This window comes from Myodes glareolus, chromosome 19, assembly GCF_982192425.1.
Source record: "Myodes glareolus chromosome 19, mMyoGla1.1, whole genome shotgun sequence".
NCBI lineage: Eukaryota > Metazoa > Chordata > Mammalia > Rodentia > Cricetidae > Myodes > Myodes glareolus.
The window spans coordinates 26,707,010-26,732,313 of NC_142044.1; the positions used below are offsets into that span (position 1 = coordinate 26,707,010).

General features: G+C 42.0%; 1 protein-coding gene across 3 annotated transcripts; it reads right to left on the minus strand.

The window, feature by feature from the left end:
* Positions 1-430: 430 nt before the first annotated feature.
* Positions 431-20,063, minus strand: LOC125415214 (gasdermin-C). 3 transcript variants are annotated; one of them, XM_087898824.1, is made up of 15 exons: positions 20,011-20,063; positions 19,722-19,927; positions 18,390-18,567; positions 10,860-11,074; positions 10,061-10,244; positions 8,876-9,038; positions 7,221-7,332; positions 4,910-5,029; positions 4,708-4,731; positions 4,463-4,492; positions 4,212-4,238; positions 3,282-3,421; positions 2,633-2,762; positions 1,929-2,002; positions 431-1,354 (listed from the first exon to the last, which is right to left on the minus strand). In XM_087898824.1, the coding sequence occupies exons 3-15, from the start codon at positions 18,542-18,544 to the stop codon at positions 1,115-1,117; spliced, it is 1,614 nt and encodes a 537-aa protein (XP_087754950.1). In that variant the 5' UTR covers positions 18,545-18,567; positions 19,722-19,927; positions 20,011-20,063; the 3' UTR covers positions 431-1,114. The 3 variants fall into 3 exon arrangements, with proteins under 3 accessions (XP_087754950.1, XP_087754949.1, XP_087754951.1); XM_087898823.1 differs by lacking the exon at positions 20,011-20,063 and having other exon boundaries at positions 19,722-20,004; XM_087898825.1 differs by lacking the exons at positions 18,390-18,567; positions 20,011-20,063 and having other exon boundaries at positions 19,722-20,004.
* Positions 20,064-25,304: the final 5,241 nt, after the last annotated feature.

Genomic DNA, 25,304 nt, shown 5'->3' on the forward strand with positions numbered 1-25,304 from the left:
AAGTCCACCTGCTTAAGGAAAGTGCCTCCCACATTGGACTGGCCCCTTGAATATCATTCATCAGACAAGAGAATTTCTCACTGAAATGGTCACAGGAAAACTTGATCTTAACTTGATCTTGGCCGTCCTTAATTGAGAGTGTTTCAGATAACTTCAGACTGTAGGCAGTAGGAGGCAATAAAGAGGGGGAACAGCAGGGTACAAGAGATGCCAGATGGGAAATGGCAAAAACGGGGGGTCTAATTAGGAAGAGGACAGGAGAACAATACAGATGGAGAGAGGAGGAGAAAATGAGGAAGGATGCCTGGAAAACGTATGAAGTAATCACATTAATAACTATCCACCTAAAAATATCCCAAATTTATTTCCAATGCATTCCAAATTACTGACACCAGCACCTTTCACCCAAAACAATTCAAAATGAACACAATTAAGCAATACTAACATTTATTTTATTTTATATAGAGGAAAATGTTTCAATCTTTAGCCTACAATTTGAGGAGTTTTGACAGACAACAGCAAACTTCCTTATAGACATGGCAAGGATGTGGCAGACCTATAAGGCTCATAAACTTATAGTAGCAATGGCTACCTGGACATTACCAAGAGAGCCCAGGCCCATCAACATTCCATCACAGATAGAATAGGGGCCATTAAGGCTCAGCGCTTCCCTCAGACACTGTAGGCAATTAATACTGCTGGGGAGGAGGGAGTCACAATTCCTCAGCAGTGTAGCCTCTGGGGCTGGAGAGATGGCTCAGAGGTTAAGAGCACTGACTTGTTTCAGAGATCCTGGGTTCAATTACCAGCAACAACATGGTGGGTCAAAACCATCTATAGTAAGATCTGGTGCCCTCTTCTGGTCAGCAGGGGTATATACAAGCAGAATGCTGTATACATAATTAGTAAATTAAATGAGAGAGAAGAATATAATCAGGATAGATTATTTACATTAATATGAATGAATAGTAATATCAAAAAACACTTAGCACCCTTTTCCTACCATCTAGAACATGCACAGATATCATCATTTCCATGGATACCGTGGTTATCATATCTCAAACATATCCTGGACACGGTACGGACTGGGCTGAGGCCAGGCTTTGAGGGAGATTTATGCTTCTACAAGTTGCTGCAGAAATGACAGGCTCCCATAAAGGGCAGACAGGGGCATCTTGGCTTCCAGATCCCAAGTTGACCTGGGATTATTCGGCTCCATCTCCAGACCACACTCCTTCAGCAATTCATAAGTAATGACCAAGCCTTCACCCTGGAGTGGGGCAAGAAGCTGAGGCTGGAGAGTGAAGGGGATGTTCCAGGGATACTTGAAGTTCGGCTGCAGGATGCTCTTTACCTAGAAGGAGAACTCTCAGGTTGGAAAGACCAGGCTCTGACACCAGGGTGGAAAACCTTCTGTCCTGACAGCCAGGAGCCACACAGGATAATGAACTAAGTGAGACCTAAAGCCACTGTGCATTGGTTCCTCAGCTACAACAATGTAATAATAAAGCCTATGCTGCACAGGAGTGCCATCTGTGGGTGGGTGTGTGTGAGTGTGTCCATGTATGCACATGGCTAGGCACACATTTGTATTTATAGACAAACATAAGGGGAGACAAAAGACAACTTACAAATGGCAACTGTAAATAAAGAAGGATGTAGCTGACTTTCACCCCCTGAGTTCCTACGGAGTTGCCTTCCTGGGTGCCTAATTTAGACCCAGTGGGCCTTGCTTCTGAGGCTGCCACAAACACAGAGATGCTTCTGACAGGATCAAGCCCCACCTGCCCTGCTCCCCAAAGACAAAGCAACCAGGGGGTTCCCAACTCCTCTCCTTGTGGAAAATGTATTGCTTTCTGCTAGAATGTTCTTCCTCTTTCTGCTTTCCTCTCTCCCTCCCTGGATGCTGGCCCCTGAAAGTTTCTCACCAGCTCTCGTTGATGGAGGAGGAGCCTCTTCTCCATGGACTTGGCCAGCAGATTGAGTTGGGTATCACTCAGCACTGGGGGAAAAGACACATGAAGAAACAGTGACAGACTCAACATTTTCTTCTCACCATGAATGAGGACAGCCAATTAGAGAAGAACTCTACGACAGAGGAATATGCCACATTGGACTCGAAGGTCAAGCTTACTGACTTAGAAAGCTCTCCTGTCTTTGGTTAAGCACACATTTGTATTTATAGACAAACATAAGGGGAGACAAAAAAAGACTTTCAAATGTCAACTGTAAATAAAGAAAGCTGTAACTGACTTTCATCCCCTGAGTTCCTACAGAGATACCTTCCTAGGTAACTAATATCGACCAAGTAGGCCTTGCTTCTGATGCTACCACAAACAGGGATTCCCCAGAATCCTAAGCAACATGGCTCAGAGCCTCAAAATCTAAGGGCTGAGGAAGGAATCATCTTCCGCCAAGGATGTGCCAGGAGCTTGGTGACTGCTCACTTTCTACACCTCTGTCTCCATCTGTGGTCCATGAACTGTTATCACTCTGGCCTTGCTGGCCTTAGAGAGGAGGGTGATATGAGAAAGACCGTGATAACTCAAGAGCTTTGGGGAGGTGGCATCTGAAACAGCCCTGTGACAGCCAACACGAGGACTCGCCCACACTTCCCTCAAATCATTCTTACCCATTAGGGCTTGAAGGAGATAAAGAAGGAGGTTCCTGAAGTCGATCCATGGCGGTATGGAGCCCTCTCGCAGCTGATCTAGGATCGCATCACCTGGGTCATCCATATGCCCAAACTGATCAAGTTCCAGCTAGAGGAGACAGGTGTTCTGTTAATAACAGCATTCCCAGTGCTGGGAAGAGGACGGCTTCGTATATGCTGAACGAGTCTCTGCCGTGAACCTGCAGCCTGGCTCTTTTTCCCTTCTTTTTCCTCTTTTGTGTGACATGGTCTCAGGCTGTTGCCCAAGCCAGCTTTGAACTCACTATGTACCTCAGTAAGGCCCTGAACTTGCAGCTCTTCTGCAAGTAGCTTCCACTTCCCACATCTGGCTCAAAACGATCACTGCATAATGTGCCTGTGTCCAGAAGAGTTAAGCAAGGTGTGAGCTATAGGTTCTATAGGTGTTCCTCCAGGGACTTTCTGAGCAGAATTCAGTGACCACACTCTGAGGTCTCATCGTTGTGCATGGAGCCAGAACCCCAAACTTGGACACTGTTCTCAGTCTGGTATCACATGCATCTCTACTCCCTCATGTATCTTGACATTCTCAGCACCAAAACTGACCCTTACTGGTTAAATCATTTCTAGGCAGCTATGGAACTCTCACCTTGTTCATCAGGTCATCCAGAATCTCCCTGTCACTGAACATAGGCAGCAGGCTAGAGAACACAGCTTCTTGAACATCCTTTGAAAGCATGGCCAGTTGCTCTGTTTTTCCAGAAACCTCATTTTGTAGGTGCTTGAAATCTGCTCACAGACAGCAACACCAATCAGAAAGTGAGAGTGATGCCTCAATTAAATATCTCTGGGATGGTAAGCCCTTGCCCTTCAGTACCAGTTCTGGTGGCTAAAAGCTTCTCCACTGATAGCCTGCTTTAGCCCCAGTGAGGCAACTATCATGGAGCTAGAATACCAGCAGCTTCGGCACTCTGGAAGGGGGACACAGCCCTGGGGGTGGAGATGGAAATCCTGAAAACCGCTTATCACAGTGGGACAAAAGTGACCATGTGTGCATTTCTGGGATATATCAGAAAGAAAATGTACTGTCAGACCCCAGAGATGTCAGTCCTCAGTGTTCTTGAGGATCAGGTTACAATGTGACAAATGAGAACATGATGAGGAGTCAAGGAGTTTGTGTTCATCAGAACTTGGCACGTAAGAGCCCCACTAATTAATAAGTATCCCCACCATCTATGAAGAATTAGCCCAGCACTGCATTTCAGGATGCTCTGGTTCTCCCAAGGGTTCTCCAGGTGATCTGTGACTAAGAGAGGATGCTGTAGCGGAAGCTGCAAAGACACAGGCGCTTTCATCCCAGTATCTCACCTTGCATGCTGGAGGAATCCTGCTTCCTCCTAAGTCCTCGCTGTACACTAGTGCACACAGTTGTGCATGTGAGAGTTGAACTAACTACAAATGTGAAAGTAGCACTCGGTTTTCTGAATCCCAAAGAAAGTTCTCATTTGAGTTCCAAGCCTACGGTGTCCTCTCAGACACTCAGGTATCCTCTTAGAAACAAAAACAAACCCCCACTCACCTTGCTGGAAGGGTTCCTCTATCCTTCCTAGAGAGAGAAAACAAGTTATCACCTCCCTTCATCCTTACTTTGCCTTGACACACATTGTGTCTCTCTCCTGCCAGCTCCTCCTGCCCCATTCCCAGTCTATGCTTTCTCCACACCAGACTTCCATGATCTTTCCCATCCCACAGGAACCAGAGACAGGGCTAGGGTTGACCACAGGAGCATCACCCGGATCTCCACAACAACCCCACCAGACACACACTCACCAATTGGAGAGATGTAATTGATCTTCCAGTCTAGAAAGAGAAAATATATTGCCCCACCCAAGAATTAGTGTTTGACCTTACTTCCCCTGTATCCCTGACATTTCTCTATTCTCCACCCCCAAAACTTGTGCAGAAGACCAGATCTCAAGACCCCTGTCAAAGACAATCAGGCGGGTTTCTGTTATTCAGTTCTCAGCATGAGGGAGCAGGTTCCACTCTCATTCCCCCCAGGACCGTTCACTCACCTAGCTGTCTTCTAGAACATGGCTCTGGAAAGAGAAAGTGCAGGGTTCACTCACCAGGACTCACTCATCCCACCCCTCTGCCTCCCTTGAACCTTCCCAGCTCCTCCATCCACCCCTGCTCTCCACCTTGCAATTCTAATTTTATGGGAAATTTCCTATGATAAATCTATCCCCAGGATATCGTGTCCAAGAAAGAACATACGCATCTTAATGGTTGCAGAATATTCCGTGGAACCCTCAGCTGAGGCAGCAAAACCTTTTAGCATCCTAGGTAGCATACGTACAAAGGTTTTCTTCTTAGCTTTGGCAGAAAGGAGAATGGCTGATGGGAAAGAGACTCGGTTAGGAGAGATGCAGTTACACCTGCTAGAGTAATCCCCCACACCCCATTTAGGGACCCTCCGGCCAAACCCCAGGGATGATGTCAACCTAAACACTAGCCTCTTGACCTTTAATCAGTACCTTTGACAGTTGCCTTTTGTTTTATTTTATTGTATTATGTTTGTTTATCTGTTTATTTATAGGGTGTGTGCATGCCACAGAGCACATGCACAGGTCAGAGGACAACTCTGGGAGTCAGTTATCTCCTTCCAACACCTGGGACCTGGAGGTGGAACTCAAGGCTTCAGGCCTGGCAACAAGCACCTTTGCCAGCCGATCCAGCTCACCAGCCGGAAACCTGCATTTCAAATAAGCATCCTGCCCTCTGACATTCAAGAATTATCCCTGAGGGTTGGAGAACAAGATCAACTGTTAAGAGCCACTGATACTCTTGCAAAGGACCTCAACACAAGGCAGCGCTCTCTTCTGGCCTCCTCGGGACATTGCATGCACACTGTACACAAACGCAGGCAAAACACAAATACTTACAAAAGAGAAATAAACAAATAACTCCATGAGCTAAAGCAGACTGGCTTCCTCCTGCCCTGTCATATGGGCTTCTTGTTAGCCTTCAGTCACTACCTGACCCTTCCTTATCCGCTCTCAATCTGGCGATGTGCTGAGGGCTGAAACTTTCCTAACAACGAGGTTCAAGTCTTTGACACATGAAATGAGGCTATGGAGAAAAACAACATCATTTAAGGTGTGAACTAAGCTAAGTTAAACAAAAAGCAAACTTCAAAGAGTGTCTGCAAGTCACATTCTGAGCACTAGGGGGCGAGCAGGGCATCTTCTTTACACAATCAGTCATAGAAAGGAAGGGAACCAACTGGGACCATGTGCTGAATGCCAAACACAAATTTACTCCTCATAACAGAACAAATAGAAACTAATAATTGTCGCATCACTGGCTCATCACTTCAAGGAAAACTGGCCTTCTCCTGTGTAAGGGGAAATGAACCTTTCCCCCCAAGGTGACATGAAGACAGGGAGTAAGTGACCAACAATGCATCCGGTCCCATCCTGTCTTCACTCCCTCATTCACCAAGCTCTGTCCTGACCTGACAACATTCTCTGCACATTCAGAAGCCCTCACCACAGAGTCCCCTCCCATCATCCACTCCTCTCACACATGTCCCCTTTAGTCAGCTCCCCTAGGTGCTCCCCACATAGAACATCACTTCTCTCCTTCTGTGCGCACCTCAACCCACAATCTTCCGGGGGAACTCGCCTAGGTTCAGCCTCCATTAATATGGCTTTGGTTTCCTGGGTACAACATCTGATTTTTCATCATCTGGTTTTTCGACTCTTCGTTTGTTGTAAATATTTTTAGTAACAGGCTCACTTTCTTTCCCTTTTTAAATGAAAGGTCTGTTCACTTAACATGATCTGTGACAGAAAGGACATCTCCCCCAATCATTTCAAAGGCATCTCCGACCTTGTACCCACTCCCCACCCTATAACTCAGTCAAGGGTGTTTGTAAAGTCTGGACAATCTTCCTCTAGACTCCATCATCCACTAACTGTACCATACTGTAAATGTTTCCTGGTCTATTGCTGCCAACTAGAGGATTGACTCCAGAACTTTCCCTTGGGCACAATTTACAGGGTAGTTATTTCAGGGGTGTGTACGTGTGTGCATGCATGTGTGTGTGTGTTGAGGGATTGTACATTTCAAAATAAAGCCATGGGGAAAATCCTGTGCTCTGTTGTTCAGACAACGCTTCTTCCTACAGTTTTGTATGTGTTGTGCTTCCATTATTTTATGGAGCATTAATGGGGTTTAAGGATCACCTGGTGGGCCTGTGGGCTCCCTAATGAGCTTCTGAGAGTAGCAAGATCTTGACTGACTAGAGATGAACGACTAGAGATGGCTGAGACTAGTCCTGGGCTTCAGCCAGTTAAAGACACCTCCATTGAGGACCCCAAATTAGAAACCTTCCCACGGAGGAGGCTATTGCTGCAGGTACAACTAGCAGTGCCTGAGCTCGGCCATGCTTGGTGGTCGCAAAGGATGGTGGGACATGTGCCTCGAAGAGTGAGGACTGCCCCTCCTAGTGTATAGTCAGGAAAGAAGAGGAGGTTCAGGACTTAGGACACCCCACTCCCACTTGCCCCCCACATCTTCTCACCACAAGTGTCATTCTCAATGACAAGTTGCTTCTTCTTGTAGGCCACCACCGCACCCTTCTGGATAGGCACTGAATCCGTTGTCTCCCTTTGCCACTGTCCCTGGGCTTGAGCCTGGGGAGATAAGACATTCCCAAAGTTTAATAGCTTTTTGTCTCATGAAAATTATGTTTAGTTTTAATCAAGGCAACATATACCTATAATTTTAAAATCAAATAGACTTAGAAAGCTCATGATAAAATACTAGCAATCCCTCACTTCCCCTTCCTCCTGGTCCCCATGTCCAGTTTCTGCTTCTCCCCCTGTATGACAATATTTACCTACATTGAATTTCAGGAGGTGTGCCTGGAGAGGCCTGGTGATTGAACCCAGAGCACCATGATATCAGGCCAGTATTTACCACTGAGTCACACAACCAGCCCTATTTTTTCCAAGCTAGGGATATGATTTCCTGTCTCCCTCTGAGTTGAGGGTCTCATTCTCCTACTTGGCCCTCAGTGCTGACTGCTCCCCCGTATTCACATCTGGGTTTCTGGGTAAGTGAGCACTCTCTGTCAGCTGCTGGGTGAGACTGTTTCTCTTCATTCCAGACCATGTGTGATGTCTGCTGGCTTTTCTGTCCTGTTACTGATTATCTTCAGGGAACTGAGAGGAACACGCCTGAAAAACTTCATACCTAAAGGCATCTTTACATTGCATTTGGTTTACAACTAGAGGAGATAGAATTTGAAGGTGGAAGTCCTTGGAATTTAAATTGTTTTCCTTTTATGTACAATTTCTTTTACTTGAATATGGTTTAATGTTTGAGAATTTCATATATACATACAATGTATTTTGATCGAACTCACACCTCATTAACTCATTTCCAACTCTTCTCTTATCCCATCCCCCATCACTTTCCCCTCCCAACTTTTTGAGCTCTTTTGTTTTTTAATTTTTATTAAACTCAGTGAGTTCCTTTAGTGCTGCCAGACCATGACTCTGGGCGATAGCAGGATGTCCAAGAGGATCTTCACTGAGGGTCCAGTATTGATGGTCTACCAGAAGCCAAAGGCCTTGAACCTGACCAGCAGCACACTACACAATGAACATTTGCAAGTAAAGCTGTTTGAACAAAAGAGTAGGCTGCAGGATACACAGAAGCTCCCACTGCCTCGAAGAAGAATGAAGAGGTGATGGAGGGGCTGAAAAGATGTTTGAAGAACAATGTGGTTTTTGTTATTATTTTGTTTGTTTTATTGTTTTTTTTTCTTTGTTTAATATTCGTACCTGTGGTTTTTGGTTTTTATTGTTTCTTTTTATTATTTCTTTTGGGTTTACATTTTGTTTGTTTGATATTCTTATTTGTATTTCCATATTTTATTTTTATTATTTCTTTTTAAGTTTTCCGTTGGGGGGATGTTCCAAGGATTAAGGGCAGATAGAGAGGAATTGGAAAATGAGTGGAATTGGGGTATCTGATGTGAAATCTCAAAGAATCAGTAAAAAATTATGTTTAAAAAAGAATTCAAGATCAGAAATCAGCATATACTACATACCAGCAGGAAGAAAAAGGAACCTCTCACCCTGTGAGCCCTAGAAGCTGGTACCCAGAGCCGTTGAGAAGCCAGGCTGCCCTGGCTACACTGGCTGTTTTCTTCCCATCTCTATCCCATACCTTGGCAACATGGGGGATGAGCGCTTTTCCTGACAGGTCAACACTGCTACTGCCTTCCAGCACAGTGTCCTTGGTCACTTCAAAGGCCTCTGTCACCACATACAGGTCCTTCCTTCCCATCCGGCAATCCTGCACAAATGATGGCTCCTTATCCAGAAGTTTCCTGAAGGTGTAAAATGAGAATGAAAAGATCTCTAACTTCATAGAAACAGAGACCAAATCATGAGGAAAAACAAATAAAAAACAGAAACCGTGACCCAGCCTCTGGGCACTAAAGAGATTGAGTCAGGTTCAGGCTGGGGATGTGGCTCAGTCTATAAAGTGCTCACCATGCACGTGTGAGGACATGAAGTAGGATCGCCAGAAGACACAATAAAATCCAATGTAGGCATAGCTGACTATATGCAACATGCGCTTCAAATCAGCTAAGAGAGTAGACAGTAAATGTTCTTGTCATGACAATAACAGCTACTGCGCTGGCAGGATGGCTAGGGCAGGTAGAGGTGGTTGTTGGCATGCGTTTGGCTCAGAGACACAGCAAAGGAAGAGACCTGACTCCAGGAAGTTATCCTCTAACTTCCATATTTGAGCCATGGCATGAGGGTTCACATGCACATACACGCACACACACACACACACACACACACACTATATGAATAAATACAATTTTAAAAATTTAAATAATGGGTACCAAATAAAGTAATAATATGTTACTGACTTATATGCCCAAATCACACCAAAATGCTGCACATAAACATGAATTTCTACTTGTAAATTATATCTCAGAAGAGATGTGGTAAAAGTCAATGAAACCTCAAAAGGCTGGAGTGTTCAAGTTATTGTTACAGACTTCTTTACATTTTAATCAGTATTCTAACCACTTACTTCTACGATTCTCTCCTCATTATATGCCCATCCTATTGGCAATGAACAAAAACCTATATCAGATCAGAATCCTTATATCTGTCTGTCTTATTTTCCGGTCCCCGTCACATTAATAGAACAGTAATAGGTAATTCTACATTACTGAGTATTACTAGAACACTATAAGCCATTAAATAATGGCCTGTAAAAATGACTTGTAAAAAAAAATAAAGTAAAATAATGTGAACTGTCATAAAACCTGCTTGATGCCTCTTAGCCTACAACATCACATCCCAAAACATGGTTGAACCACCCTTTCACCTGTTCTGAAGACTTTCCAGGTTTGAGTCTGGGATGCTGGTACACTGAACCTCAATTTCATATCCACAGGACTTAACATAAGCTGCTGACACGCTTCCTTCTGCAACGGCGTTGACACCCGTGTTAGCCTTCAGTTTCTGGGACACAGTGTGTTTGAGGGGGATGGGAGTTGACACCTCAGACTCTGAAGAGGAAAGGGGACAGAAGTTTAGCCAAGAACTCGCTGTGGAACAGCTTCTCTGGAGAATGGGTAACAGGAGGCCATTTCCCCTCCTCATTTAAAACTTAGTCAAGAAAAAGCTAGTAATTACGTATGTCATATTTAAGAAGAATTTATATTTGAAATATAAACTACTACAGAGGGAAAATTTCAGAACCAATGAAAACATTGTCTTAATTCTAAAAAAAAGAAAATCATCATTTGTACAGTGTCTAGGAGTCCCCTGAGATCATCTTTTCAAATACAGAATCCAGCACCAAGAAAGAAAACTACCTGGGACTTGCAGACAGGCTGGCCTCAGTCTGTATCCTAATATTACCAGATTGAACTGTATAACTTTAAACAAGTTGTTTTAGGAACCTCAATTGCTTTTTTGTAACATGGGCACTATATCTCCATCTAAAGAGGCTTTTGAAAGTATTATACAACCAAATGCAAGGAGGAGTCCAGAAAATGAGTGGATTCCCAAGGACCTTCCTTGTCCATGGCCTTACGCAGGATGGCTCATGAGCTACCTGTCTAGGCACCTCATGGGTTCTGGGAAGCTGGGCCACTTCTCTGCCCCTTGGTTGACAATACCTGGAACTGGAAGATTTGGCTCTAAAATCTGCAAGAGGGAATATCCAACAGGAGTATCTTCAGATTTCCAAAACAGTGACTGAGGAGTCCTCTGCAGTATTGCAAACTGCCGGAACTTCATTGCATCTGACAGACGAGTGACAGGACTCAAATCTTTTCCTTGAAGTTTTTTGACCACGTCCTTGCAAACCCAGTCAAATGAGTAGGGCATGTTGCTATTATCAGACAGAAGGAAGTGCAAAGTTTAGTTAAGAAGAAAAGTATAGTTGGCTCTCAATGATTCCTGGTATTTTTCATAAACCACCAAATTGTGAGAGAGCCCACACATCAGCACTCAGCAGAGATATACACATCCAAGTTATCGTTAAACTATTCCAAATAGTCAAAATATAGACTCAGCCTAGAGACTCATCAAAAGATAAAAGGAGTCAGTGACCTGAGCCAGAGCAGGCCTGGGACAGTGAACTTCAAGAGAGCAGGAGCAGATCCAGACCAGGGACATTTGTGGAGGCAGGACTGAGCCAGGGACCTGTGCCTGATCAGACCTGAGACAGTGAACTCCATAGGAGCAGGTACAGGGGAACAACTGCTGAGCAATTGGGCCAGAGCCAGAAAAGACTGTGGGTCTGGGCATGATTTTGAGACCTTCAAGAGCATAGACCTGAGCCAGGACCCCTGCAGGTCTGGGCATGAGTCTGGGACCTCTGAGGAAGTAGGCCTGAGCCATGAACTCTGTGGGTCCAGGCATTGGTCTGGGACCTCTGAGGGAGTAGGCAGGAACCAGAAACCTCTGTGGGTCCAGGCATGAGTTTGGGACCTCTGAGTTAGTAGGTCTGAGTCAGGTCCTTTGTGGGTATGGGCACATCTTAGTCTGGGAGCTCTGAGGGAATAGATTGGAGCCAGAGACCTTTGCAGAACCAACCCCAAGCCAGGGACCTCCTTAGAAGCAGATCCAGACCATGAACAGGTCTGAGCTGGCAACCTAAGCCAGAGGAGGCCTGAGGCAGAGAACTCCACAATAGCAGGATTGAGCTAGTGACCTGGACTAGAGCAGGCCTGGGAGAGTGAAATTCCACAGGAACAGGTCTGAGCCATCAACCTTGGTGGGCCTGAGGCAACAAATTTCAAAGGAGTAGGACTGAGCCAGCAACCTAGTCTAGAACAGACCTGAGGCAGTGAACTCCATAGGAGCAGAACAAACCCTGGGAACACTGAGCCTGCCATCCAAGACCAGGGAGTGATCAACAGGGTAACTAGAACCATGGCACTGATTGTACCATGAGGAACAACCATCTGAGCCTTAGATTCACTGGCACCTAGAAGATTAATCACCATAGTCATACAAAGTCCCAACCACACCAATTAGAGGAAAAGATGAGTAGACAAGGTAAGAACACATACAACACCACAAAGCAACAAGACATCAGCAAAATCTAGACACCCTACAGCACAAGACTAGAACAACCAAATATAGATGAAGCAGAAGAAAATGACCTAAAAAATAACGTCAGGAGAATATTTGAGACTCTTAAAGAAGAAATAAGAAATTCCCTCAAGACATGGAGGAAAAGACAAACAAAAAATTGGAAGACATCAGCAAATCCCTTAAAGAAAACCAAAAAAAAGCAATCAAACATATGAAAGAAAATATTCAATACTTGAAAACTGAAATAGAGACAATAAGAAACATAAGCCAAGGGAATTATAGAAACAGAAATCATGAGAAAATGATCAGGAACCATAAATACAAGCATAAACAGCAGAATACAAGAGATGGAAGAGAGAATCTCAAGCACTGAAGATACAATAGAGGAAATAGACTCATCAGTCAAAAAAAACATTAAATCTAACAAAAGGTTAACACAAACTATCCAAGAAATATGGGACACCAGGAAAGACCAAATCTAAGAATAATAAGTATAGAAGGAGAAGTTAGACTCAAAAGCACAAAAATATATTTAACAAAATCATAGAAGAAAACTTTCCCAACCTAAAGAAAGATATGCCTATAAAGAAACAAAAAACTTACAGAACACCAAATAGACTGGATCAAAAAAAAATTTCCTTGCCACATAATAATCAAAGCACTAAACATACAGAATAAAGAAAGAATAATAAGAGCTGCAAAGGAAAAAGGCCAAGTAACATATAAAGGTAGACCTATCAGAGTTCCACTTGACTTCTCATTGGAGACAATGAAAGTGAGAAGGTCATGGTCAAGCATTATGCAGACATTGAAAAACCACAGATGTCATCCCAGACAACTATACCCAGCAAAACTTTCAATCACCATAGAAGGACAAAAGAAGATATTTAATGACAAAACAAGATTTAACCAATACCTAACACAAACCCAGTCATACATAAAGTACTAGAAGGAAAACTCCAACCAAAGGAAGTTGGCTACATCAATAAAAATGCAGACAATTGATGATCTTATAACAGCAGATCCCAAAGAAGGGAAAACACACAAATTAACATCACCAACAACCAAAACTAAATTAACAGGACATAGCAATCACTGGTATTAATAACCCTTAATATAAATGGACTCAACTCACCTATTAAAAAGATGCATGCTAACAGATTGGATATGAAAACAGAATCCATCCTTCTGCTGCATACAAGAAACACAGCTCAACCTCAAAGACAGACATCACCTCAGAGTAAAGGGTTGGGAAAAAATTTCCAAACAAATGGATTATTCCAAGACAGAGGGCAACTTATTCATCCCGGCCACCCAGCAAGCTTAGCCCTGAAATAACCACACAAAAACTGTGTTCATTAAATCACTGCTTGTCCTATTAACTCTAACATTTTATTGGCTAATTCTTATACCTTGATTTAGCCCATTTCTATTAATGTATGCATCAATGCATGGCAGTGGCTTACCAGGAAAGATTCGGCATGTCAGATTCTGGTGGCTCCATGGTGTCTCTTTCTTTCTCTGCCTTTCTTCCTCCCAGCATTTAGTTCTATTTTTCCCACATATCTAAGTTCTGCCCTATCAACTATGCCAACGCAGTTTCTTTATTCATTAACCAGTGAAAGCAACACACAACACAGAAGGAACTCCTACACCAATGGATCTAAGAAACAAGCTGGTGTAGCCATCCTAAAATCTAACAAAATAGAATTCAAACTAAAATCAATCAAAAGAGACAAAGAAGGGGATCTCATATTTGCCACAGGAAAAATCCATCAAGAGGAAATCTCAATACTAAAAATCTATGCCCCAAATACAAGGGCACCCTCATATGTAAAAGAAACACGTCTAAAGCTTAAATCATACATTAAACTGCACACATTAATAGTGGGAGACTTCAACACTCCACTCTCACTATTGGACAGGTCAGTCAGACAAAAAATTAACAGAGATATAAGGGAACTAACAGATGTTATGACTCAAAAGGACTTAACCGACATCTATAGAATATTCCATCCAAACATAAAATATACTTTCTTCTCAGTACCTCACGGAAATTTCTGAACAAACCTCAACAGATACAAAAAAAATTAGATTAACCCCATGTATCTTATCAGATCACCATGGCTTAAAATTAGAATTCAACATCAATACGAATACCAGAAAGCCCACAAACACATGGAAATTAAACAATGCTCACCCAAATCATCAATGGGTCAAGGAAGAAATAAAGGGAGAAATTAAAGACTTCCTAAAATTCAATGAAAATGACCACACAACATACCCAAATTTATGGAATACAATGAAAGCAGTGTTAAGAGGAAAGTTCATAGCACTAAATGTCTACATAAAGAAGCTGGAAAAATCACACACTAGTGAATGAAAAGAACATTTGAAAACTTTAGAACAAAAAGAATCAACTCACCCAAGAGAACTAGAATGGAGGAAATAATCAAATTGAGAACTAAAGTCAACAAAATAGAAACAAAGAAAACAATACAAAGAATCAATGAGACAAAGAGTTAGTTTCTCAAGAAAATCAACAAAATAGACAAAATTTTATCCAAACTAACCAAAAGGCAGAGAGAGAATAACCAAATTGACAAAATCAGAAATGAAAAGGGCGACATAACAACAGACATGGAGGAAATCCAGAGAATTATCAGGTCATATTTTGAAAACTTGTACTCCACAATGTTGGAAAACTTAAAGGAAATGGACAGATTTCTGGATAAATATCACTTACCAAAATAAAATCAAGACCAGATAAGCAAATTAAATAGATCTATCAGTGTTGAAGAAATAGAAACAGTCCTCAAAAGTCTCCCAACCAAAAGAAGCCCAGGACTAGACGGTTTCAGCTCAGAATTCTACAAGATTTTCAAAGAAGAACTAATACCAATATTCCTCAAATTGTTCCACACAATAGAAATAGAAGGAAAATTGCCAAATTCTTTTTGTGAGGCTACAATTGCCCTGATACCCAAACCACAGAAAGACATTACTAAGGAAGAGAATTACAAACCAATCTCACTCATGAACATTAATGCAAAAATACTAAATAAAATACTGGCAAATCGAATCCAGGAACACATCAGAACCATCATCCACCATGATCAAGTCAGCTCCATCCCTGAGATGCAGGGATGGTTCAACATATGTAAATCTCTCAACAAAATTCACCATATAAGCAAACTGAAAAATAAAAAGCACATGATCATCTCAAAAAAGCTTTCAATAAAATACAACATCCCTTCATGATAAAGGTCTTGGAGAGAGCAGGGATAAAAGGAACATACCTAAACAAAATAAAGGCAATATATAGTAAGCCAACAGCTAACATCAAACAAAATGGAGTGAAACTCCCAGCGATCCCACTGAAATCATGAACAAGTTAAAGTTGTCCACTCTCTCCATATCTACTCAATATAGTTCTTGAGGTCCTAGCAATAAAACACCAAAAGGATATTAAGGGGATACAAATCAGAAAATAAGTCAAACTCTCACTGTTTGCTGATGATGTGATAGTTTACATAACTGATCCCAAAAATTCTACCAAGGAACACCTACAACTCATAAACACTTTCAGTAATGCAGCAAGATATAAGATTAACTCAAAAAAATCAGTAGCCCTCCTATACACAGATGATAAATGGGCTGAGAAAGAAATCAGAGAAACATCTCATTCCCAATAGCCACAAATAGCATAAAATATCTCAGAGTAACTTTAACCAAACAAGTGGAAGACTTGTATGACAAGAACTTTAAATCTTTGAAGAAAGAAATTGAAAAAGACACCAGAAAGTGGAAAGATCTCCTGTGCTCTTGGGTAGGTAGAATTAACATAGTAAAAATGACAATCTTATCAAACGCAATCTATAGATTCAACGCAATGCCCAGCAAAATCCCAGCAAAATTCTTCACAGACCTCAGAAGAGTGGTACTCAATTTCATATGGAAAATAGATGAATGGAAGCAGAGACTAGATGAATGGCTCATAGGTTAACAGCACTGTCTCTTTTCCCAGAGGGCACAGGTTCAATCCCTAGCACTTGCATGGAGGATCACAATCAACTGTGACTCCAGTCCCAGGGGGAACCGATGATCTCTTCTGACCTCCTCAGGCACCAGGCATACACAGAGTGTATATATATGCAGGCAAAGTATCCATACACAAAAATTAAATAATTTTTAAGAAGATATATGGAAGAAAGAAAATGTGATATACGTGCATGGAAAAGTTTTATCCAGCCATAAATTGTGAAATTACACCATGAACTACAACAAGCATTCTAATTGGTCTTAATAATAAAAACTCAAAGTCAGCTATTGGGGGAGAAGCTGAAGGATCAGAGAAGCAGAGCAGCCAGCCACTAGAGTTCTTACCTCTACCAATACTCATACCATAAGGACAATCCTGTCCCTATGAATCCTCAGACTGCATCTCAGACTGAATCCTCAGAGTGCATCCAGTTCTACAAATCATCAGACTGCCTTTGTCTCCAAGAATCCTCAGACTGCCCTGAGCTTCTGACTCCTTTTACCTTACATTCCTCTTTGCACCTAGCCATATTGTTCCTGTCTGTGCCTCCCTAGTCCTGAGATTAAAAGAATGTAAGAGTAAGTGCTGAGACGGCCTTTGTGTGAACTGTGTCTCTCTTTTAGACAGACTCATTTTTGTCTATCCCAGGGTGACTTTGAACTCACAGACACCCATCTGCCTCTGTCTCTGAGTGCTGGGATTACAGGTGTATGAAACCACTGCCTGGCCTCTATGGTTGACAAGTGGTTTAGCACTGCACTCTGATCTTCAGGCAAGCTTTACTTGTTGGATCACAAATAAAATATTACTACATTTTCCCTTTTTGTCCAAAATAAAAAAGGCTATAACTAATAAGAAAACTATATACAATAACTTTATATAGTAAAAAAATAGGTTAAAAAAACATCAACAACATCTAGACCATTTGCATTTGACAAATTGAGAGAAAACACTCCATTATCTATCCTATCTTGGCGAGTCCAAAGTCTTACACATAATTTACTTTCTATCCTATCTTTCATTACCATCCAAAACTGTCTTTTGATATCCCTCAACCTTATCCCTCAACTTATCCCTTTAGTGAGTTTCTTTGCTGCATCTGTTAAGCTAGGAAAACTCTTACATCTTAAATTAACCCATTTCTTTTATTTTATATTTTGTCAAGAGGTGCATGATTTGTTACCTCGTATCTTGCATCTTGGGTGGCTACATGCTGTCTGCCTGACTCCACCTTCTTTCTCCCTGAATTCAGTTTAGTTTTTCTGCTTAGCTATATTCTACCCTGCCATAGGCCAAAGCAGCTTTTTTATTAAACAATTATAATAAAACATATTCACAGCATACAGAGGGGTATCCCACATCATCTCCCCTTTTCTGTCTAAATAAAAAGAATGATTTTAACATTAACATAGTAAGATTATGTATAACAAAACAGATATCACTGAGCAGTGGTGGCACACACCTTTAATCCCAGCACTCAGGAGACAGAGGCAGGCAGAGCTCTGTGAGTTTGAGGCCAGTCTAGTCTATATAGCAAGTTCTAGGACTGACTCCATAGAAGCTCCATTTTTGAACCCTGTTTCAAAAAACAAAAAGCAAAAAATCCCACTCACCCCCAAATAATGAACAAAAAAGCCAGATATCAATCAAGAATTACAATGATAATATTTAGTCTATTTTTATCTGGCTAAATTAAAGAAGATATTCTATCATTTTTATCTTCATGAGTCTAAAGTTTTATATCTAATTTATCTTTTATCATAACTAAGGAAAACTATAATCACAATTATCTAGCTGTCAACTTGATCCAAGACCCCAGAAGGATATAATATTACCCTAAGTAAACAGGAGATGCATTGTAAGCAACTTCCAAAACTCTATAACACTGGAGCACCCATCTTCAGCCTACAGGCACATAGTATCTGGCAGACTTTTCCAAGAAGCAAGAAATTGGAAAGACTGTTTCGCCTATAACAGCAGTTTATCAGTCACTTTCTTCTGTGTCCTGTAAAATGTCTGGCAGACTCTTTCATGAAGCAGGAATCCTGAAGAATTGTCTCACCTTCTTTTGGCAAATTTAGCAGTCATTTTTCCGTAGGTCCTGCATGTCCAGTTTATACAACATACTGTCAAGCAGTCCAGGAAAGAGCAGTTTCTTGCCCAAATGGCTAGCCTCATCACACTGAAGGCAAATTCCATCGTTTCTTCAATGTCCATCAATCTCTCTGAAATAGTTGGCGCTGCCAGTAGCAGACATGTTTCACTGTCGAGAAAAGTGTCTCAAAGACACCATATCGATATGCATGCCTATTACATGCTGAGATTACAGGTGGACACTTTGTCAGCTGGGTTTTAAGTGAGTTCTAGGGATTAGAAGTCTGATCCTCACACCTGCACAGCAAGGACTGTACCTGCTGAGCCATCTCCCTAGGCCCTTTTCTTAATATAGTCACTTAATGGTCTGTTAATTCCAAAACTGCAGGATCTATGAATTCATGAGGCCAACTGTACTACCAATGAGAAAAAAAGAGAACATAATCAAGGCAAAGAATGATCTAAATAGATTTGTGACACTGAAAATTTCCGCAGCAGAATGTGACTTACTTTTGATGCTATTCATAGCAATGTTCAAATAAGAGATATTCAAAGCTGACACTGGGATGATGAGTCAAGATTTTTGCATAATCAAAAAAATTAATGATGGGTTTTATATGAGTCATGAGAAAGACAGAGGAATGCACAGAAATTCAGGGTTTCTAGATTGGGAAACACAATGGAGGGGGTGCCATTTCCCTGAGTGCCATTTCCAAGTGGAGAATGGGAATGAATTCTTCCCTCAGCACCTTGACTTTGAGAGCCAGGGAAAGATGAAAACAGACAATCATACAAACCAGCACGCGACAGCAGAAACTGTCATGGAGATAAAACGTTTGAGACGTAGATGTGTGGGTGGAAATCAAAACCCTGGCTGTAGATAGTCGTGAACAAGCATATGTCAACAGGTGTTACAGCACTTTGTAGAAAAGATTAAATAAGAGTAATCTGCTTACATCACTTTGCTTAGAGCAAAGAAAAAGATTCTCAGTGACAGGGAGCTGCATTTTGAATGACTATAAGAAAACAAGAATTGTCACTGATCGTGCAAAAATTCTCATGTGCCCATTTTCAATCATGTCTCCAACACCAAACCAAACATAGATGGGGCCTTTCCCCTTGCATGCTCTCTTGAGCTCCCTACTGACCCTCTTAGGGAGAACTTAAGGGAGGAATGCTTCCTTCCCTGCAGGTCACGCTACATAGGAACAACCATTAGCTCATTTCACAACCAACCTGAAGGACCCTCTGTAACCACACAGCCTTCTCTCCTTACTCCTTCGTCCCCATCAGCACCTACCAGGTTGAAAAAGGTTTTCGTCCTCTGGAGACAGCTCAATTGAATGTGACTCCTCTCAGTCCTTGGGCCTTGTGAGTCAAGTACAGTACAAACTCCAGGATCAAACCAATGTGATTTTCTTCACTGTGCTTCCTTTGTTTTAAACAAGTTTGTGCCGGTTTTCAATGCAATATTCTGGACAGGTAAGTGCACACGACCTCTTCTCTCTAGGAACAAAGCTCTGAATATAGAATTAGTGTTCAAATGCACCATCCAAAAGATTAGCACCAGAGAACATCTGACGGTGTACCTTCAAGGCTCTCCTGGCTCAGAGAAGGGAGGAGTCTGAGGAAACCAGCTGAACAAGTCTGGTTCCCGATTTTCAGGAAACTACTATTCCCTCACCTTCTGACACATGTGCTGATTGCAACATGCGGCTGCAAGACGAGAAGAGTCCGGATGCACGGACTCTGTGTTAGTTACTTCACTCATTGCTGTGACCAAATGCCTGACAAAAGCAACTCCATGGAGGAAAGGGTTATTTTCCTATGATCAAGTACAGAACTTAACTTCACTTCCATAGGAAAAAACAAAACCAATGTTACATTTTAAAACCTTGAAGCTCACTAGAAATCATAGGAAATAATATTGAGATTCAAGTTTCACTTTGATTAACGGAGGTTTTCTAATATAAATCCTTTTCAGTGCCACCAGTGGTGAAAAGATAATGACTCCCATACAGATATCGATTGAAACATGAAACATCAACCAAAATCACCTAAGAAAGTTGATATTCTTATTTATTTATTTTTAAAATAGAAAAGAAACTATCTTTTTTCATTATACATACCAATCGAAGTTCCCACTCCCTCAACTCCTCCCATTGCCCCCACATACCCTCCCACTCCACCCCCATCCACTCAGAGACGGTAAGGCACATTGCTTTGTGGAAGGTCCAAGACCCTCCCTACTACATCTAGGCTGAGCAAGTTATCCATCCAAAGAGAATAGGTTCCCCAAAAGTCAGTACATGCAGTAGGGATAAATTCTGGTGCCATTGCCATCCCTTAGTCTGCCCCAGCCATACAACTGTCTACCACATTGAGAGGGACTACTTTGGTCCTATGCTGTTTCCTTTTCAGTCTGGCTGGAGTTGGTGAGCTCTCATTAGCTCAGGTAGACTATTTCAGTGGGTGAACCCATTGTGGTCTTGACCTCTCTGCTCACATTCTCACTCCTCCCATTCTTCAGCTGGACTTTGAGAGCTCAGTCCAGTGCTCTGATGTGGGTCTCTGTCTCTGTTTCCATCAGTGGCTGGATGAAGGTTCTATGGTGATATGAAGATATTCATCAATCTGACTACAGGACAAGTCAAGATCGGGTCCCCTCTCCTCTATTGCTTAGGGTCTTAGCTGGGGTCATCCTTGTGGATTCCTAAAATTTTTTTTTCTAGATCCAGATTTCTGCTAATCCTATAATGGCTCCCTCAATCAAGATATCTCTATTGTGGTTTCTCAGAAAATTGGAAACCAACCTACCTCAGGATCCAGTAATACCACTCTTAGGCATATACCGAAATGATGCTCAATCATATTATAAAGGCATTTGTTCAACTGTGTTCACAGCCGCATTATTTGGAATAGCCAGAACCTGGAAACAACCTAGATGCCCCTCAACTGAAGAATGAGTAAAGAAAATGTGGCACATGTGCACATTAGAGTACTACTCAGTGGTAAAAAACAATGACATCTTGAATTTTGTATGCAAATGGATGGAATTAGAAAACACTATCCTGAGTGAGGTAACCCACACCCAAAAAGATGAATAGGGTATGTACTACTCATTAGTGGATGCTAGCTATAAACCAAGGATATTGAGCCTATAGTTCATGATCCTAGAGAAACTAGGTAATAAGGTAAGCCCAAAGCGAAACCATACATAGATCCACCTGGAAATTGAAAACAGACAAGATTGCCTGAAAAAAAATGGGAGCATGGTGGGGGTTGGGGAAGAAGGGAGAGTGGAAAGGAAAGAGGAGAGGAAAAAGGGGGGGTGAGGAGAACTTAAGGAAATAGAACAGCCATGATGGAGGAAGAAAAGCTGATATTCTTAAACTTTTAATTCCTCATGTAAAAATGTGTCTTAATATAATCCAAAATTAACAAATAAATCCAAAATAATCTAAAATTTACAAATATTAGAAATAGATATTCATTAGAGCATCATGCAATATATAAAAGAATTTGCTATGTGTAATAGCACACACCTTTAATCCCAGCACTTGAAGGCAAAGGTAGAGACAGAAAGAATTAATTCTATGTGTTTAAGGACAGTGTGATCTACATTAAGAGTTCCAGAGCAGCACGGAGTACACAGTGACATCCTGTCTCAAATACACACACACCGTTACATAAACCACCACACACTAAAGCACTGGAGGGAACTAAACTGTGGACACTATGAACTAAAGTTTGCATAAATACAATGAACTTATAATTCTCTTTCTAAAATAACCTAAGTCTAAGAAAGAAAACAGACATCCAGTAGTGGATGCAATATTGAGGGTATAACAGGACTTGGTGAAGTTCATACCTGCTTTTAACTGTATCTGAAATTCACTTCACTCTCATAAGAAAGGAGAGGACTTTACGTCACACTTTCAAAGAACTTACTGTTGTGTTACTGAACCCAGTACAAATGGGTAAAGACCAAAAGAAAAGGAAATAGAACAGAAGACAAGAGGCTTCAACATTCCAAAGATGGAGGGTGCATGAATGGCTTGGGCAAAGAACCCTCAGGGACTGGGGTAGAACTGGGCTACTTCCTTACCCAGTAGCAAGACCAGAAGTAACAATAGTTTCTGGAAATGTGTGAACAGATCTCTCAACTCTCAGACCCCTCCCCAATTCTGGAGCCAAGCAGCTATCCTTGCCCAACTGGGAAAAGGGTCCCTGTGAATTTGGTGAAAATTGTGACAAATTCAGATAGGTGGAGAAGGGAACGCAGTTGTCTTTTTCATCTCTCTTTCTTGCTGGGTTAGGGTTAGGGTAGTCTCCTCATCGGGAGACCTTAGAACAGTTTCTGGTATTAGAAATTTGGAGAAGAATACTGTCAGCTGTCGTTTGGGTGGTGTCCTCAATAAAAGAGTTTAGTATCTGGGATACAAAACAGGTAGACAGTTTAAAAGGGTGGAATCTCATACCTTTTAAGTTTGGGTCTAAGAAAGCAGGTGTATTCATCAATAGAACCCAGTAAGCGGTCATATGGCAGAAGGAAAATGCATATAAAACCCAAGCATGTTGTCAGAGAACGTAAGCAAAATTGATGAGGAAGGGGACCCTCCTCAATGGCCTCCAAGTGTGCTAATATCTACTTATTACCTAATATCTACCTAACATTATCATACCAACAAATGAGAGCCTAAAACCACCTAGGAGGCAGACATTTGAGTCAATCTGCCTGCTTCCTACTGAAACTGGGGCCAAGATGCTCCCTTGCTTGCCCTCTAGAGTTGAAGAGAAGATGCTGTTGTTGAAGACACCACACTTTTCAGATACAGAACTTGGAGTAACTGAGCTGGAACTGACCTGGGAGCTATCTCCTGTGGAGTCTCTCTCATCACATGTGAAGGTGTTAGTCAGGTCACCAACAGAGGAAAACATCATTAGCCCCACCCAGCTGTAAAACCTACAACCGTCAATAACCATCATCATGGCGAGATATGTTCAAGGATACATTAGTAGCATTTATATCTTTGGGACAACTAACAACCTTCTAAATGGACTTAATATCTTCTCCATAGTAGGGAATTTATGCCTGTTACAATAAACAACTCCCCATGGCTGATGAGGACAAGGACCCTAAAGAGAAACCTACAGCCGCCATTCTCCTAAACCAGAAAGATTCCTAACCACATTCTGAATCCTTTTTCTTTCACTCCCAACTGATTGTAGCTCTTGTCCTCCTAAAAGAAACCTCTTTCTTCAGCACAATCTGCATGGTTTTGGATGAGCGCGGTCCCTATGGGCTCATAGAGTCACATGCTTAGTCCCCGGCTGATAAACTGGGAAAGATTAGGAGTGTGACCTTGTGGAGTGGGTGTATCATTTTGGAAGAGGTGTGTAACTGGGGTGGACTTTGAAGTTTCAAAAGCCTACACCAGGCCCAGTTTCCCTCTCTCTTTCTTTATCTGTTGCCTGTGTGTTCTGATGTAAAACTCTCATTTATTTGTCTAGCCCCAGGGTTGCCTGCATACCACCATGTATCTCGCCATGATCGTAATGGACTAATCCTCTGACACTGTAAGCAAGCCCCAATTACATCCTCTCTTTTATAAGAATTGCCTCGACCATGGTGTCTCTTCACAAGAATAGAATACTGACTAAGACAGGGACAATCATAGAAATCTACAACTGGTCAAAATGCAGAGAATTATTGACCATGGGAGACCCACCCACAGTTGATATGTCTATAAACTTAGCCCCACACCTGAAGGTCAGGGAACTTTGTGGAAGAAGCAATGGAAAAATTCTAAGAGCCAAAGAGAAGGAAGGGCTGCTGCGAGATTGTGTCTTCAAGATAGGACTGGGAGCTGTACTCATGAAATCTCAAAACTAAACTCACCTAAACAAGACCTACACGCTGACAACACAAGTTGGCATTGCAGTGCGGATGGGGAAAAGACCCTAACCACGCGTGGAAAACTACAGACAACAGATGGGGCTGAGAGGATCATCAGTCTTCTACAGGGACAAACCCCTAACAGGTTATCAAATTCCAAGTGGTCAGTCTTCAGCATACACGAACACGCAACACGAAATGAACTCAGCAGACTATAGTCATGTATACATATGTGGGCATGTATGCAACAATAATGAAAGAAGGGTTCATGAATTTGACAGGGAGTACTGAACACGGAGGAGTTCCAGCAGGAAGAGGGAGTGAGTACTGACATACAAAAATTCTCAAGAAAATTTAAATGTAAAAATCAAAAGAAAATTTGGGGACCTCTACTGTTGCTGGCTTTTGGGTAATGGAGGTAACTGAAGGACCCTAGTTTGTTTTCTGTTGCTGTGATAAGCACCATGACCAAAAGTAAATTGGGGACGAAAGGCTTTATTTCAGCTCAGATTCCTAGATCACATTTCATCTTTGAAGAAGTCAGCAAGGCACTCCAGCCAAAAACTTGGAGGTAAGAACCCTAGAGAAATGATGATTATTCATGCTTGCTCATTCCTCCGTGTTCAGTTGCATTTCTTCTATAGTCCAAGTCCACCTGTGTAAGAATGGTGCCTCCCACAGTCGCTGGGCCCTTCCATTTCAATTATCAGTGAAGAGAATATCTCTCAGAAATGGTCGCAGGCCAACCTGATCTTGGTCATCCCCAACTGACACAGCCTCAGGGACCTCCGGGCTGTATCAAGTTGACAGCTGGAGCTCAGTAGGACACCAGGGGACCCAAACAGATGAAGTCAAACTGTGACAGGGTCGGCTGAACTGAAAATGAGAATTGATAAAAGTTTTACAAGATGAGTGTCTTAGTTAAGTGTCTTCCTTTGCTGTGAAGAGACACCATGACCGCAGCAACTCTTATTAAGGAGAACA